This window comes from Echinops telfairi, unplaced genomic scaffold, assembly GCF_000313985.2.
Source record: "Echinops telfairi isolate 266 unplaced genomic scaffold, ASM31398v2 ScPeMD7_70;HRSCAF=299, whole genome shotgun sequence".
NCBI classification, from domain to species: Eukaryota; Metazoa; Chordata; class Mammalia; order Afrosoricida; family Tenrecidae; genus Echinops; species Echinops telfairi.
The window spans coordinates 11013121-11030643 of NW_022103968.1; the positions used below are offsets into that span (position 1 = coordinate 11013121).

Genomic DNA, 17523 nt, shown 5'->3' on the forward strand with positions numbered 1-17523 from the left:
TTGATTCTCCTCCTGTCCCACTATCATGCTCAGTCCCCACCAGGATTTCAGCACTTCCTCTTTGTTACGTTCCCCTTGATCCTGACCTACCAGGTCTCCCACACCCGCCTCCCCACCAATTTGGGCTTGTTGTTCCCTTGTCCCTGGGTTTGTTATCACCTCTTCCCTTCCCCCCTCTTCCCCATCTCCCATGTCCCCCCGGAACTGTCAGTCCCGTTGTTTTCTCCTCCAGGTTGTTCATCCAGCCTGTCCTATCTAGACAGGCCTAGGAGCGGGTTTTTTAAATGTTTGACCAAATCTAGCAGGTTGAAAGTTGATAAACTTGTATGGCCTGAGAATGATGCTATGAATATGCAAATGACCCTAGGCAGAACAGAAGTTCCCCACCCCTGCTTTAGGGGGACAGACAGTTACATTTTCTCCCGTAGAGTGGCTAATGGGTTTCAACTGCTGTTCTTACTGGTTAGCAGCCCAGCACCTGTTCCACAGCGCCACCAGGCCTCTGTGACATTTACCAGCGTGGGAAAGCGAGGTCTTTCTCCAGAGGACCGACAAGTAATTTCATACTGCCGATCTTGCAGTTAGCAGACCAATGCCTGCCTAACTGCTAAGCCACTAGGGCTCCTTGAGAGGAGGCAGTGTGCTCTTAATTCGAGAAGCATGGCCTTTTAAGGGCTGAGGGTACCAAAAGGAATTTGCATTGGTATTGAGGGAGACTGAGTGAGGCTTGAGACCTGTTCTTGACTGTGGGCTGTAGTCAAGTGACTACATAATTTTGATCTCAAATTGCCCCTTTATGAAATGGGAAAACAATTTGCAGGTAGGTAGGAGGTCCACACAAAAACAAACAATAACAACAACAACAAAGGGAGGGGAACGGGGGAGGGAGAAGAGAGAAAGAAAGACAGACAGACTAAGCACCTAGCCCAGTATGAAAACTTTAAAGTACACAGTAGAGGCGGATGAATTGGGACAGCTCAGTATACATGACCTAATTTTCTAAAGAGGATTGAAGACATGTGGATTAAATCTTAACTTTAAAATGTGTCTGGAACATTTGGGCATTTCTCAAGGAGTCAGCTGGAATGCTTTTATAGTTTAGTATGTTTAAATGTAGTATTTAGGAATCCGTAATTGTGGCATGCCCTTATATCCTTGCTGGAAGGCAAAACTTTCTCTATGATGTGGTGGCCAGCTTATGAGGCTGCCCTAAGTTCGAACTTGCATCGAGTCCGTTTTGTTTGTATGATGTTTTGTGATGTGTCTGCCCCCAGGCCCAGCCCCAGGAGTGAATTCTTAGATGGCAGCTCAGGACCCACCATTGTCTGCTTCTCTGATCTTCAGCAAATCATGTGCCCATTAGTGGGTTTCTTTAGTGTAAAGATGATTTACCTAATTAATTTAGCTTCAGAGAATAAAATGAAATGGTACATGGATGCTTGTTGAAAATACAAAGTTGAAAGTGTTCTCTGGATAGTTCCTGACTTGGTGTTTGATTGTGGTGAAATCCCAGGAATGATGTTTTATTGCTGCCTAGAGCTGCTGATTCATATTTTAGTCCCTGCTTTCTAGTGAATCCGCTTGTACTCGGGACTTAAAGGAATGTTTGACAGCCAACGTTGTGGGGAAAACCCAGAGAATTACTGATGCTGAAGGTTCTTAGAAGAGCCCTGGAGGTGCAGGGGGTCAGGTGTGGTTGAGCTGCTAACCACAAGTCTGGGAGTTTGAACCCACCAACTGCTCTTGAGACAGTTGTGGCATCTACTTCCATGAAGATGTACAGCCTCTGAAACCCCGTGGGGCAGTTCTACTCTGCCCTATAGGGCTACTGCCCTGTAGAGTTGTAATCAACTTGAAGTGGATTTTATTTTAAAGGCTATTATGAACATTTCTTAAGCCATCCCATTAAACTGTGTCACCTCCTTGAAATTCTTTTTCCTTTTTTAAAACTTTCTTCCAGGCCCTAATATATTTTGGTTTCTGTAGGAAATGCCTATGTAATTCAATGATGATTTTATCATATAATTTCTCTTAATTTTTAGTGTACCTTTTTTGTAAATTAAGAGAAAAAGCATTGAAGTAAAAAAAGGTATTGCTTATAGAAACTTAAGGTGAGGGAGCAAGCCTCTTCACTAGCGTGCTGGGTTGCACAGATTTAAAGATGGCCAAGCCAGATCTCAGCTCTGCGGCACAGACCTTGAGACAAAGGGAGAGCGGTCCACCTGCCGTCCTGGAAGCCTGGATGTGGCTGGGAATTGCAGTGTGAACGTTGGGCTCCTTCTCAGCGTGTTTGCCTTTCAGGTTGTGGTGGAGGACATTGTCCTGGATTCCCACAGTGATCACGTTTGTGTTCTTTCACACAGGCCAGCCCTCCCGAGCTCTATGTTGAAAGATTTCATGTAGCTCTTGGACAGTATATGGGAGCACTGCAGAGCATTGTGCCTCTTTTCATATACATGGTAAGTTCGAGCTGTCTCCTCCTTCCCAGATACGGCCATCGAGTGATGGGTCTAAACACAGACAGATGGAGTGATCGAAACACGCTCTGTTTTTCTCTTACTATTAATTGTGTTAGAGATGGAAATTAAACTCTGAGTTATGCCTCATTATTGTTGAAATAGAAGAATGAGATCAGTTGTTTCCTCCAGTCAGAACTCACCAAAGACAGCTGGTGCCCTGTGTCCCCGAAAGTCAGACAGCCCCCCAAAATAAGACCTAATTACAGTTTTGACTCTTGCAAAAATATAAGGCACCCCCTCGAAAATAAGACCTCCCAAAAAATAAGGCCTCCCGAAGCGACAGTAACTGGACTTTGGACCATAGCGGCTGGCGCCGCTGCACAGCTCACTGTTGGCTGCAGCACAGCAGGAGCAGGCAGGAGTGTGAGGTCTCTTTTAATAAAACAATAAACAATAAATGTGTACCATATTCTTCTTCATGGAAAAATAAGACATCCCCCTGAAAATAAGACCTAGCGCATCTTTGGGAGCAAAAATTAATATGACACTGTCTTATTTTCGGGGAAACAGGGTAGAGCCTTGTCTTTGTTTGGGTTGTCTTACGCCAGTTGACTGTGATGTCTCCTGATACTTTGCTTCTGAGCGCCTGGGCCCAGCAACTCCTTCTCTCAAGGTGTTTGGTTATGTCAGAGTTTTCATAGCTTTGACCCTTATATGTTTCACCGTATTCATGGGTAAATTTGCAGCAAAGGTAAATACTGTATGCACCAATAGCCTCTGTCAAATCTGTATACGTGTAACCAATGTGTGATTTAGATGATTTAGAAGGTGGGAGTTTGGACTTGGAGTTGATTTAAGACTTTTGGGGTGATGTGTTTTAGCCTGTGGTAAGGGCATGTGGTGGGGGTTGGGAACAATGATTTCATTTTACCTGGATCCACAAGGAAAGCTTATGGAAGAAGGTAGCAGTCAAGAAATCAAATGCTGTATTGCGCTGCGAAAATCCGTTGCCCAACACCTCTTTAGAGTGTTGAAGAACAAAACTGTCCCTTTGAGGAGGCCGAAGGTACACCTGACTCAAGCCAGGGTGTTTTGGTCACGTCCTATGTGTGTGAAAGCTGACTGCTGCATATGAAGATGGAAGAAGAATGGATGCATCGGAATGATGGTTTGTGGGGAAGAATATTGCATCGTAGTGTGGACTTCCAGAACAGACAGATCTGTCTTGGATGCAATTCAGCCAGAATGTTCCTGAGGATGGTGATGCTTGTATGTGCATATGTCCCATGCACTTTGGCTGTGTTTTCAGGCGGAACTGGTCCCTGGAGAAAGACACCTTGCTTGGTCAAGGGCCAGCACAGTGGAGGAAGACTCACTGAGCTGTATGGACCCAGCAGCAGCAACAGTGGGCTCCAGTAACACAATCGAATCAGAACTGACTTGAAAGCACTTACTAACAAAGGTTGAAATAAATATCACGTATGGTGTATGGTAACTCCCCACTCTGTGCTGTAATCTCATCTGGCAATGGGTGACCTTACGTTAATGAGGGTGTGTCTTGAGGGATTTCATTTGGAAATACCAGCTTAAGCTAACAGGAAGAGGTGGAGTGAGAGACCGGCAAGCCACAGGAAGACCCCCGTGTGCAGAAGAGAGCTCCCTCCAGAGTTGGCAGAGAGAGCCAGCCTCCTTGAACTGGCACGGTAACGTGTGAGAATGTGAGTGTGTCTGTTCCAGCCACCACTTGTAGTGCTATTGCTCGAGTAGCACTAGATCGCTCACACACACCAATGCCGGCTGTAAGAGTTCATGGGGCTTCCGCAATGGCGTACTGTGGCCAAGGCCAGAAGGTACAGAAGGCGATGGCGCAGCCCATCAACCTCCTCTTCAGATACTTGCGAAATAGATCGCGGATTCAGGTGTGGCTCTATGAGCAAGTGACTATGCGGATAGAGGGCTGTATCGTAGGCTTTGATGAGTACATGAACCTTGGATTAGATGACACAGAAGAGATTCATTCTAAAACAAAGTCAAGGAAACAACTGGGACGGGTCATGCTGAAATGAGATCACATTACTGTGTTACAAAGTGTGTCCAACTAGAAATGATCGATGAAGTGAGACGCTGAGGACAAGAGCTCCTCCACTCCCCCCTTTTAAGTGTTCTTTGTTATGAATATAGTTCTAAGACATGGCTCATATTGTTTTCATTGCCCTGATGTTGTTACTCAACCACAATAAATGGCTTCTGTGGGATTGTTTAAAAAAAAAAAGGGATTTTCTACTCACTACAGTTCAGAAGAAACTTTTTTTGCCTTTTCTTTCCCAGACTTACCCAGAGAGAAAGGGAATTTGTAAAAGCTGTTTGGTCAAGTTTTAGGACTCTTCTCTGAATCATGAAACTTTAGGGCCCCTGGGTCAGCAGGACTCACTCCTTGGCAAGGACTTGGAAAGCCTGGGAAGTAGTCCTATGAGGTCATCATCCCATTGGTGAACTCCTCTCATGGGTGTGTCACTAGTTGTGTGGGGCCAGTATCTTGTACTGTATAAGAAACGGTTTAATTTCCCTTCCTTATTTTTCCTGGGGCTTTCTGTTTTTGTTTTATTGGCATATAATTCACATAGCCTACAATTCAATAGTTCAGTCATATTAAGAAGAATTGTACACCCATCATCACCCTAGTCAATATTAGAACATTTTATTCTGTCGCGTACTCAGCTGTTAGTAGCTCCCTGTTTCTCCTCAGCCTCCCCTGCCATGCCCCTGACAAACCATTAATCCAGTTAGTCTTGATCGATTCACCTAGCCTGCATTTCATACCCACCTTTTTCTTCCAAAAATATAACAAAGTACAACAGGGAAAACTGCAGTCGAAAACTAGCATACATTTTAAAAAGTCAAGGGGGAAATCAAATGTTAAGGGGTTAACTTTTAGCCTGGTTGCTGTTTTAAAGCTGTAACTGCAAGAGACTGAATGGGGAGGGCTGAAAGGTAGTGCTTATTTGCAAGGTAGTTAAGAGTGGGTGAAAGGGGGAGGGGGAGGGGGGAAAGGAAAATGAGCGGATTCCAGGAACCCAAGAGGAAAGCGAATCTTGGGAATGATGAGGGCAACAGATGTATAGATGTGCTTTACACAATTGATCTATGTATGGTGATGAATTGTATGAGCCCCGATAAATTGATTAAAAAAAAAAAAGACAGTAGAATACCTAATGTCTTTATAAACTGTGATCTTTATAAACTGCGACATAATAAAATTAAATATAAATTTAAAAAAAGAGTGGGTGAAAGGGCCTACTTTTCTTACATGTTGGCTGTTTTCACAGCACTGATTAGTGGGGGGTTAACGTTAACATAACGAGGCAAAATGGGAAGAATTTTTAAAAAATTCACTAGGACAGGAACATGAATCACATTCCTACTTTCCTGTAATGCTGTAGTTGCTTTCTGAAACTCTATGATAGACTCCTAGGGCTTAAGAAGTAGATATTATTTGAGAATAAATTAGCTTACTTTATCTCAGCAAAACTTGGGTGAGGGATCTTTGTTTTAAATGAAGATTAGCCGCAACTTCTCATATGGATTAAGAGCTCAAATTGGCTTTTTAGCTATTTGTGAAAACTTTTTATTGCCCAGAAAATAGACAATTCTTTCAACTTGGGCACTGCTTTGTTGGGAAGGTGTGTTATTTAAAGGAAACAATTTGAAATATCAAACTTTTAGGACCACAGTCAGCAAAATGCCTTTGTTAGTTGCAGAAAGAGAAAAAGGAGTTTAGTTAAACATTTCTGGCCACTGTTAGAATTGTTTTACTTCAGGTGGTCTGCCTGTGTGGGCATTTAAGAAATCATTAAACTAGAAACTAAGTTGTCCCTATCTGTTTACTAATTATCCATTCTGTATGCTGAGCAAATTCTCAGCAAGCTGAACCATCTGAGGAAGACCGTGGCGTAGGATCGGAGGAGGAGGGCTTGTTCACAAGCACTGATGTGCAGGTGACACCTAGGAAGGTGATGACCCTTGCTCGCTTGCTGACGCGTTTGACGCACTCGATGAAAAGCAAACACCGCGCAGCTTTCAGCGTGAATTATAACTCAATGTAAAGAAAGCAAAAATGAGCAGAACTGCACCAATAGGTAACCTCATGATCAATGGAAAAAGATCAGAGTTGTCAAGGATTTTGTCTTGGCTTGGGTCCACGAGGCAAGCAGGAAGCAGCAGTCAGGAACTCAGTATGCATTGGGCACACCTGCTGCCCCAAACCTCTTAAAATGTTGAAAAGCAAGGATGTTACTTTGAAGACTAAGGTGTGCCTGACTGAAGTCATGGTCTTCTCAACTGCCTCATGAGCATATATGAAAGTTGCACAATGAATAAGGAAGACTGAAGACAAATTGAAGTAACTTGAATCATGACGTAACTTGAATTACTGTGTTGGCAAAGAATACCGAAAGTATGGTGGACTGCCAGAAGAACAAACAAGTATGTCTTGGAAGAAGTACAGACAGAATGCTCCTTAGAAGGAAGGATGGATAGACTTGTGCCCTATACTTCGGACATCGAGAGAGGCCAGTCGCTGGAGAAGGACATCATGCTTGGTAAAGTAAATGGGGAGTGACAGGAAACTGAGGAGGAGGTGGATTAACACAATGGCTACAACAAGGGGCTGAAAATGTAATGCTGTGAGAACGGCACAGCCCCCGGTGATGTTTTGCTCTGTGGTACCCAGCATCGCGCTGTGAGTCTAGCCAGCGCACAACACCTACCAGCAAAGCGCTTACACGACCAGGATGGATTGCTGTTTACAGAGATCAATTGAAGACATTAAATATATTTGCTTAGCGTGTTGGAGCTTAAACTGATACCCGAGAAAAAGTTGAACACCTTCTGGTATTTGGAAAGGTTTGAAAAGTTTCAGAGCTCTTTAGAAGTGTTTGCAGTTTCTCCTTTTGATGAGTTCTGGCTCCGGAATGGAGTAGGAAGGTCGTATTAGAACACTTGTCCCTTGAGGTCCTAAGTGTAAAGAGGACAATATACTAGGAGTGAGAAACACTGTAAATACAGAATATTTTCCTTGAGAGTTAAACAATTACATCTTTTATTCTCATATATAAACTACAGAACCTCAGTGATGCCTAATTCACTTCAAAGGCTTGAAGTATTACTACCACCAAATCAATTTTGTACCTTATTTTGATTAAAAAATCTTGAGTGTGCTCAAGTACTCCCTCAACACAAGAATACTTTCTTCTAGTAAATTGGCATTCTATGATGCTCACCTTCCCGACACAACCGCTGAAGACAAAGCGGGTGAATAAGCAAATGTGGTGAAGAAAGCTGATGGTGCCCGGCTATCAAAAGATATAGCGTCTGGGGTCTTAAAAGCTTGAAGGTAAACAAGCGGCCATCTAGCTCAGAAGCAACAAAGCCCACATGGAACAACATATCAACCTGTGTGATCACGGGGTGTCGAACGGATCACTGAAGACAAATGGGTGCATAAGCAAATGTGGTGAAGAAAGCTGATGGTGCCCGGCTATCAAAAAGTATAGCGTCTGGGGTCTTAAAGGCTTGAAGGTAATCAAGCGGCCATCAAGCTCAGAAGCAACAAAGCCCACATGGAAGAAGCACACCAGCCTATGCAACCACGACGTGTCGAAGGGATCAGGTGTAAGGCATCATCAGAACAAAAAATCTTACCATAGTGAATGATGGGAGTGTGGAGTGGAGATCCAAAACCCATTAGTAGGCCACTGGAGATCCCCTTGCAGAGGGGTCTCGGGGAGGAGATGAGCCAGTCAGGGTGTGATGTAACAATGATGAGAAATACAACCTTCCTCTAGTTCCTAAAGGTTTCCTCCCCGCTCCCACTACCATGACTCGAATTCTATCTTGCAAGACTGGCTAGACCAGAGGAGGTACACTGGTACAGATAGGAACTGAAAATGCAGGGAATCCAGGATGGATGAGCCCTATAGGACCAGTGGTGTGAGTGGCAAAACAGGGAGGGTAAAGGGAGAATGGGTAGGAAAGAGGGAACCGATTACATGGAACTGTGTGTGACCTCCTCCCTGGGGGACAGACAACCAAAAAGTGGGTGAAGGGAGACGTCGGACAGGGCAAGATATGACAAAATACCCATTTGTAAACTATCAAGGGCTCATGCGGGAGGGGGGAGCGGGGAGGGAGGGGAAAAATGAGGACCTAATGTCGGGGGTTTAAATGGAGAGAAAATGTTTTGAGAAACGATGTACAAATGCGCTTTACACAATTGATGTGTGTATGGATTGGGATAACAGTTGTATGAGCTCCTAATAAAATGTTAAAAAAAAAAAATCTTGAGTGTGAAAATAGCTTTATGGTTGAGATTTTTATTAGTTTAATTTTTAAAATAAATGACTTTTCTAGGTACTATTTATTTTCAAAAGGGAAAAGAAATTCTTAGAAATAAAGTATAGCAGTTAACTTGACCTTATGTTAAAAATTCATGTCAAAAAATAAACTTAATTAACTACAAAAACTGCTGGAGGAGAAATCGAATATGGAGTGACTAACCTTACCTGATATTAAAATGAATGAAAAAGCTACAGTAATTACCTGATATGAGTATCAGGGCTATGCTAATTAAAGAGTTTGTTCTCAGGGCAGGAATAGTCCGGAACCAAGAGGACACGTCAGACCTCTGAGGGAGGTGGGTCATTGCATCGCGGGATGTTAGGACAGCGGGTAGTCATCTTGAGGTTGAGGGCAGGGAAGACTAGTCCTCTTATTTTTGTTTTTGTTAATTGGTACACAGTTCACATACACACTCATCTCACCCACGGAAAGTGATTTTAGGTCATTCTGACTTGCGTAGCTATCAGCACTATCAATTTTAGGACATTTTCATCACCTTGAAAAGAAAACCTTATGCAGTGGCAGCTACTCTTTTCTTTCACAACTCCAAAGTCCCCCTTGCTCTGAAAGATGAGCTTTTTACCACCTAAGTACTAAATGCATGCCTTTACCACTATAGGTATTTAGCTTTGCTTTTATTTGATGAGTAGAGATGGCAACCTTGCTTTATGTGTTTCTCTCTTATTTTACTCAGCATATTTCTGTGTTCTTGTATACAATTAACTTACTGATATATTTCATATAACTTTGGCCTATTTCTAATCGCCTTCTGTAATAATTCAAGTGAATAATCTAGTCCACGTCTTCTGATACAAGAGATTCTCTAGCATATATCTGGAAGTACACCTTTTGGTTGCAAGTTCAGCTTCAAAAATAATGCAAAAGTCTGTTCCAAAGTGATTATAAAAATGCATAGTTGAGTCAGGGATTCAGATTGTTCCACGTCCTTGCCAACAGGTAGTATTGTCAGGCTTCTTGTTTTCTGCTGACAGTAGGTGCAAAATGTATGTCATACGTGTGCTGTAAATTTTGTAATTTCATTATGAAATAGATATAAGATTTTTGCCAGAGTGTATCATGCTCACCTTCACTACACAATCACTGAACACAAAGTGGGTGAATAAGCAAATGTGGTGAAAAAAGCTGATGGTGCCCGGCTATGAAAAGATATAGCGTCTGGGGTCTTAAAGGCTTGAAGGTAAACAAGCGGCCATCTAGCTCAGAAGCAACAAAGCCCACATGGAAGAAGCACACCAGCCTGTGTGATTACGAGATGCCGAAGGGATCAATTATCAGGCATCAAAGAACAAAAAATCATACCATTGTGTGCTCACCTTCCTGATAAGATTGCTGAAGACATAGCGGGTGCATAAGCAAATGTGGCGAAGAAAGCGGATGGTACCCGGCTATGAAAATATATAGTGTCTGGGGTCTTAAAGGTTTGAAGGTAAACAAGTGGCCATCTAGCTCAGAAGCAGCAAAGCCCACATGGAAGAAGCACACCAGCCTGTGTGATCACAAGGTGTCGAAGGGATCAGGTATCAGGCATCATCAGAACAAAAAAATCATATCATTGTGAATGAGGTGGGGAGTGTGGAGTGGAGACCCAAAGCCCATTTGTAGGCCACTGGACATCTTACAGAAGAGTCTCAGGGAGGAGACAAGCCAGTCAGGGTGCGATGTAGCAACGATGAAACATACAACTTTCCTCTAGTTCCTAAATGCTTCCTCCACCCCCACCCCCACTATCATGATCCGAATTCTACCTTACAAATCTGGCTAGACCAGAGGATGTACACTGGTACAGATAAGAACTGGAAGGAAACACAGAGAATCCAGGGCGGATGATCCCTTCGGGACCAGTGGTGAGAGTGGCGATACCGGGAGGGTAGAGGGAAGGTGGGTTGGAAGGGGGGAACCGATTACAAGGGTCTACAAAGAACCTCCTCCCTGGGGGACGGACAACATAAAAATGGGTGAAAGGAGATGTCGGACAGTGCAAGATATGACAAAATAATAATTTGTAAATTATCAAGGGTTCATGAAGGAGTGGGGAGCGGGGAGGGAGGAGAAAAAATGAGCTGATGCCAGCGTCTTGGTTGGAGAGCAAAGGTTTTTGAGAATGATGAGGGCAGTGAATGTACAAATGTGCTTTACATAATTGATGTATGTATGGATTGTGATAAGAGTTGTATGAGTCCCTAATAAAATGATTTAAAAAAAAAGATTTTTGCCAGTTTAACCACTTCTAAGTATGTAATTCCATGGCAGATGTTGTATTCACCATGTTGTACACCTGTCACCAACTGCCTTCTTCTTTATAAAAAAATTCTAGATGGCACAGTTCTTTTAAATGAATTCCTTAAAGGATTAAAAGAACATGTCCAAATAGTAGAGTGAGAAAATAACTTTGTAAGCAAAAGCCTAACCCTAGAAGCCATGAGGGAAAAGAAAATAGACATCGACAATACCAAATTTAGGAACTTCCGTATAGCAAAACCATAAAACACAATTGTAGATTGTTTTACATTTGACCTTAGCCAGAAAAGCTGAGAAGCAGTGCCATCAGCTTTTAAGATATAAGACTAAGTAATTGCTTTTCTCTTTAAGGATAACCCGCTTCTGTTGCAAACTGGAGAAAGGATGTGAATAGACGGATCACACACAAAAATGTACAGTTAGCCTATACACATGAAAATATGCTCAACATCATAGTTAAGACCCAACTCACTGCCAGCAAGTCCATCGAACTGGACTCCTAGTGATCCAGTAGAACCGAGCAGTGCTGCTCCCTTGGGTTTTCAGGCTGCCCATCTTTAAGGGAACAGACAGTCTCATCTCTCCCTGGTTGGTTTGAACTACTGACCTTGTGGTTAGCAGGCTACCATGTAATCACCTATGTCACCAGGGCTATTTTCATACTGATGAAAAAAATAACAAGGTAAAATGAAATTAAAAAAAAATTAAGCCCCTTTCAGTTCATGGAAGCTTGCCATTTGTACCCAAAAATTGCCAATCAGGTCTGCAGAGCCTGGCGGGAAACAGGCTCCTCACACATTTGTAAATTGGTGAGCTGCTCTGGAAAATGAGTTTGCGGTTCCCTTTGAAGTTAAAATGTACATATATAGTCTCTGACTCAGAAATCATAACATGAGGAATCTACCATAGGGTAACTAAACTTAAGCTTGTGGAAATAAATGTGGACAAGAATGTGTCTTGCCTTTGTTACTTTTAGTACAGAACACTGGTGGGTGGGGAGTCTGACTTCTCAGTAGGGAACTCCCAGGCGACTGGAAGGAGTGGGTGCTTGACCACCAGCCCGTGATTGCCGATGCAGCCCCACCCAGAGGTGGAGACTCACTTTGAAAACCTCGTGGGGCATTTCTGCTCTGGGGTCTCTGAGTCAGAATCCACTCATTGGCAATTAGCAGGAGAAGTCAAATAATTTTATGGAAATGCTTACAGTAGAAAACGGGCGGTTAAAAACCATATGTCTTTATGTTATGTGAGAGAGCAATCTTGAGGGTAGGGATAAGGTCTAGGTACAAAGCAGTGTGTAATACTCCCTCACTTGTCTTTCTTGATGTTTTAGGAAAACAGAAAAGCACGTCCACATGTAAGGAAGGATTGTTTTAGAGTGTAAATAAGAATTTTCCCCATGGTGGGACCAATGGGAATGGGCTTGGGGCGGGAGGCTGGTTTTGTTGCTTGCTTTTGTACGTGGGCTTACTTTTTTAACCATGTGTTGCCTGTAGAAGTGTTTTAAAAGAGCAAAAAAGAACGACATTTTAAGAATTAAGAGGATCAGTGAGCACCCTTTATATAGTTTTCCACTCTCATGCGTTGAGTTAACATTTAAACATGAATAAATTTGATCTTGGGTTTGTAAGTCACTGTTGTCGGCATGCTTTGGGCTACAGGAAATGGAAAACCGGGTTCAAAGTGATTTAAGCAGATGAAGGAAAGCGTTATCTCCTGCCAACAGAGCTCCCAGGACTGCAATCTCTGCAGTTGGTTGAGTTCATGGTTCAATAGTGTGACCGAGGACCCGAGCTTGTTTGTGTCTGTGCTGTCCGTGCACGGTGCCTGCTTTATGGGAGTCTCACGCCTATCCAATGGCTTGAAGAAGCTCCACCGTTGAGCCTAGGTTTCTTCTCCCAGTCTCCTTGGACAGACAATATGTCGTCTCCCTCTGAACCAAAGACAGACTGGGGGGAGTGTTCTAAACCAAGCAACATGGTATTACCATTGGGAAAGGGATGCTTGGTGGGGGCTCAGCCTATGCCATTAGTAATGTTAAAGAGCAAAGGAAATATCTCCCACACAGTGTGATTCCAAATGTGTGCCCCCTGTCCTTACTGCAGGGAGTGTTTCCTCGTGTTCCTCTGGAGGGGGGTGGCTCACTGCATTTTGTCTGTGTGTGTTCTTAATCCTTTGCTAGAAAGACATTCAACTATAGTAGCAAGGCTTTTGCCATTAGCTGTTGTGTTTTTGTTTTATTTAATGGGTAGGGCTATCTTTATGTATTTCTTGCCTAAAGTAAATTCTTTTTGGGGGGTTTCAGTTTATTAGAATAATTAATCACTTTCTTTTAATAACTAATCGTTTTCTTCCAATTGATGCACTGAAAAAGAACTTTTCCCCCCCTCAGAATAAATTTTACATTGAAACCAAGCTTAACAGAGACTTAAAGGACGACCTTATAAAGCTGTTTACGGAACACGTTGCCGAAAAGCACATCTACAGCCTGATGCGTAAGTCGGCGACCCTATTGTCGGGGTGGCAAAGTGCCAGCAGTGACCTCATTGTGGTCGGGGAGCATGGCCAGGCAAGCCTCAACGTTGACCGCTTTGGAACCAGAGTGTAGGGAGTTTTGAAACCTTGTATAATATAGCGAGAGAATGCCGGAGGAATTGGAAATGTGGCTTGTAGGGTAGGATGCCCAGAGAACTGGCATGAGCTTAGCCAGGTCACTTATTGAACGATACCTTTCTATGTGGCCTGAGACTTGCTGCCACCTCTCCCCAGTAATTGGAGAAGTAACCACTGGGGTTCACTCTCACTTTGCTGCCAGTAGTAACTACGGAAGGAAAGGTCATGTAGGTTCCTCTGATTTGGGCTGTTCTGGCTCAGTCCTTTACTCTTCATTGTCTCCGGCGAGCTTCTTAGCCTCCTGTGGACCTGTGGTGTGTGAAATGGAGATTTGGAAGGTGTTGACCTTGCAGTGTGTATCTTTAAGGGAGCAAGCAGGTCAGCATGTCACGCCCACCCACTGGGCTGCCTTCCCTCCTGCCCTCACTGCAGACCTCTGCAAGTGGAAGTTGGGAAGTCCTGATACCTGGTGTGTTGGCATCCCTTAAAACAGTGGGTCTCCACCTTCCTCATGCCGTGACCTTTCATACAGTTCCTCATGTGGCGACCCCCCAACCATAACATTATTTTCATTGCTACTTCATCACTGTCATTTTGCTGCTGTTATGAATTGGGTGACCCCTGTTGTGAAAGGGTCGTTTGACCCCCAAAGGGGTCTTGACCCACAGAGGGGTTGAGAGCCGCTGCCTTAAAAGCTCCTTGTTTGTGTCGCTTTCCAGACTCTCACGTGTAATGATCGGGATTTGCCCTGTGCATCTTTTTCTCTCCTGTGAGTCATAATTCATTTCTTGCCACAGTAAACCTTTGCTAGACTTTACAAAAGAATTGTTCTGTTATTAACCCCAAGCTCGATTCTATTTTTTAATTTAGATTAAGGAACTTTTTGACATTTGGGCCAGCTGATTTCATTATTCTGTTCCTAAAAGATCCTAGAATCTTGGGCTATGACATTTTCTGTTTTGTTTTTTTTAAAGTTTGGACCGATGTTTACAAACATCCTTCAGCATTGCCTCCTGAGCTGTTTTAGCTTTTAATTAAAACTGCTCAGGGATCTCCTCAGGTGTTGTCATTTGTCTTTCAGTCTAAAAGAGAACACAGCGTTTGGAAGCTGTTTCTGTCACAGTGCTAGAGAGAAATGCTACCAAGCTTACCTACTTTGTAAACATGTTTTTACATCTGCCGGTAATTTGGAAGCCAATTTTTGTTGGGCATATACAAAGGCAATATTCAGAAGAAAATCGATTAGTTCATACCCGCTACCTAGAGGGATGTTCTTAATCGTTAACAACAAATCTCCCTCCCCTCCCCTCCTTGGGAAAGTGAGAGAAAGCCCGCACTGTGGTCGGAGTCAGCAGGGTCACGTCCATGGTGAGCAGGGCTGTGAAAGTGGGCAGCGGCTGCCCTTCATTTGAAGAAATGTCCTTGAAGCTGTCACCTTGGGGACAGTGCATTTCTGAACCTGATTATAGCTACTACAGAGCCTCCCGTATGGTGATTTGGGGGGAGGAGGAATGATTGAGGGAGTTCACTGTGTAATGCAAGCATCTAGGGAACATTTTGTTCCCCGAATGTAAATCTTTTAAATCATGTGCTTAATAGAAGCACTTCGGGCTCACCCACTATTGCTTTTAGAAAGCTTTACTCGCTTATTTCAGACCCTTCCTTGAATTGGCCCCATTAGAGCTCCGGGAGCCGGCACAGATTTGCTTTGGGAGTGCTGAACGAGAGCAGCACACTCTTGGTTGGCCCTCAGGCGGTTCTTTTTGAAAGAGGAACGTGAGTGAAGCCTTGGCCGTCGGGATGATGTCCTTCTTACAACACCTTTTTCTCTTCTTATTGCAGCTTTACTTTTAGAAGCCCAGTCGACACCTTTTCAGGTCACGCCTGCGACGATGGCGAATATCGTGAAAGGCCTGTATACCCTCAGACCAGGTACAGTGCACGGTTTCTATGGGGATTGGGCTTGTTTGTTTTGGCAGTTCCAGCCTTATCCAAGGGGGCATTGTTTCGATAGGTCTTGGTGAGGGCGATGGGTGTTGAGATTGTTGCTATCAAACACAAATTGAGTAGACTGGCACTGCCAGGACTCCCCCAGGCGCGCTGGGGACCACAGAAATCGGCCACGGGTTTGTGCAGCACCTATGAGGAAACAGTGCAAGAGAACTGGTAGGAGAACCTGCAGTAAGTGCAGCTGCATAGCCTGGCTGCAGCTCGGTCTTTGTTTGGATGGAGTTTCTTTCACTTGCCTGAGGGCACTCTGGAGACGCACAGACATTCACACTGACAACAGGGTGTTCACGGGCTGATTCTGTAACTTGCCAGGAGTCTGGAAGTGCTGGCCAAGTGACAGTCATTTTAGACAGGTGTTTCAGGACGATCCATAACCAGGGTAACAGAGCCAAATGTCAAAGACTCATTTAATTAGCGTGTACTTGGTTTTAGAATAATGGAGCCCTGCTGGTGCCGTGGCTCAGGCCTGCCTGCTAACCAAGAGGCCAGCCACGGGAACCCACCTGCCCCTTCTGGGAGAAACACGTGGCAGTCCGCTTCCATGAAGATTCCCAGCTTTGGACGCCCCGGACAGTTCTGCTCGGTGGGATAGGCTCGCTAGGAGTTGCATTTGGTCCTAGCATAAAAACACGGACTGAAAGGGATCCCAAGACGCTTCCTGATACAGGAGGACTTCAAAAAGGTCATGGGACACTGGGAATGAAAAGATACTGGATTTTTTTTTGGGGGGGGGGCTACCGGATCTTTTTCTGGGAACTTTTTGACACCCCTGTTATATCCTCCTGCCCGCTTATAAGCCCAGGCTCAGGGTGTGGCATAAATGGTTTTATTAATTTCAAAGACGAGATGTCAGGATTTAGCTCGTTAAGAGACAAAATTAAGTGGAAACTGGGTGGAAACAGACTGTGATGTCAGAAACTGGCTTCTTTCTCAGGCTCCTTTAGCCCCCAGTGGTGTCTGGAGTACGTACGTCTAATGTGACCCAACTCTGGGTCTGGACTTGAACTGTACACCACATGCATTTTAAAAACCACAAAATATCAAAACTCTCTTCTTTCATGTGTCCAATCAACTGACATGCAGGGGCCTCAAAAACTTTGGTGGAAAAATTCCATGATCTCGTCATTTTATTTTCCATGTCCTTTCTGAAGCCCCCTTGCATTTTTCTTTTTACGGTTTCTCAGAATATTCCACTTTATTACAGTGAGGAGAGCGGCTCAAGATTTCTCTGTTCAGTGCTAATTGTGTATTCTGTTAGAAGTCATCTCCCCACGCAGCGTGACAGACGTCTACATTCTCCTTCCCAAGGAGGCAAGTTTATCGTAACTTCACTCTACTTGTCAATCATAAAGAATAGAACCCCAGAAGAAGTTGATCATTAGGGCTCTAAACACATTGCAGCTACACATTTATCTGACTGCTGTGTTACCCACATTTGAGCTCTTAGAGTGGCATTCATACCACTTACAAGGAGAATTCTATATTCAAGAGTTGCCCTTTGGCAAAGGTGAATTCTGTCACAGGCTAGCCTTTTGCTGCCCTAGGCCCTTTCTGAGATACTTTTAAACGTATTTTGGCATTTACATGCCTTAGCAGTGCCCATTATGTTCCTAGTTTATCAAAGTGTTTTTATTCACTTGCCGGATTAAAGTTTAAGACTCTTTGAAATGATGGATTTTACCGGTGACAGTTTCTGCCACGGTAGTGGCTGCTTCTCTGGGACTGATCTTTGTAGAATAACTACACCTTTTTTTTTCCCAAGGAAAATGTCTTCTTTTTTTTTTTT

The 17523-nt window shown here is 43.7% G+C and overlaps 2 protein-coding genes across 2 annotated transcripts in view; both read left to right on the forward strand.

The window, feature by feature from the left end:
- CACUL1 (CDK2 associated cullin domain 1) overlaps window positions 1-17523 on the forward strand; it is a 71834-nt gene that overhangs the window by 37991 nt on the left and 16320 nt on the right. Inside the window, exons 4-6 of the mRNA XM_004700905.4 lie at window positions 2364-2459; window positions 13507-13609; window positions 15570-15659. Coding sequence (XP_004700962.1) covers window positions 2364-2459; window positions 13507-13609; window positions 15570-15659 — 289 coding nt within the window. The remainder of the gene's footprint in view (window positions 1-2363; window positions 2460-13506; window positions 13610-15569; window positions 15660-17523) is intronic.
- LOC115869974 (small nuclear ribonucleoprotein E-like) lies at window positions 4211-4525 on the forward strand. The gene has a single exon (XM_045291447.1). It carries the CDS (start codon window positions 4250-4252, stop codon window positions 4523-4525), a length of 276 nt encoding a protein of 91 aa, XP_045147382.1. The 5' UTR covers window positions 4211-4249.

What these genes read in the sequence shown, in the direction of transcription:
- LOC115869974 (XM_045291447.1), top strand. Translation starts at nt 4,250, where the DNA reads ATGCCGGCTGTAAGAGTTCATGGGGCTTCCGCAATGGCGTACTGTGGC.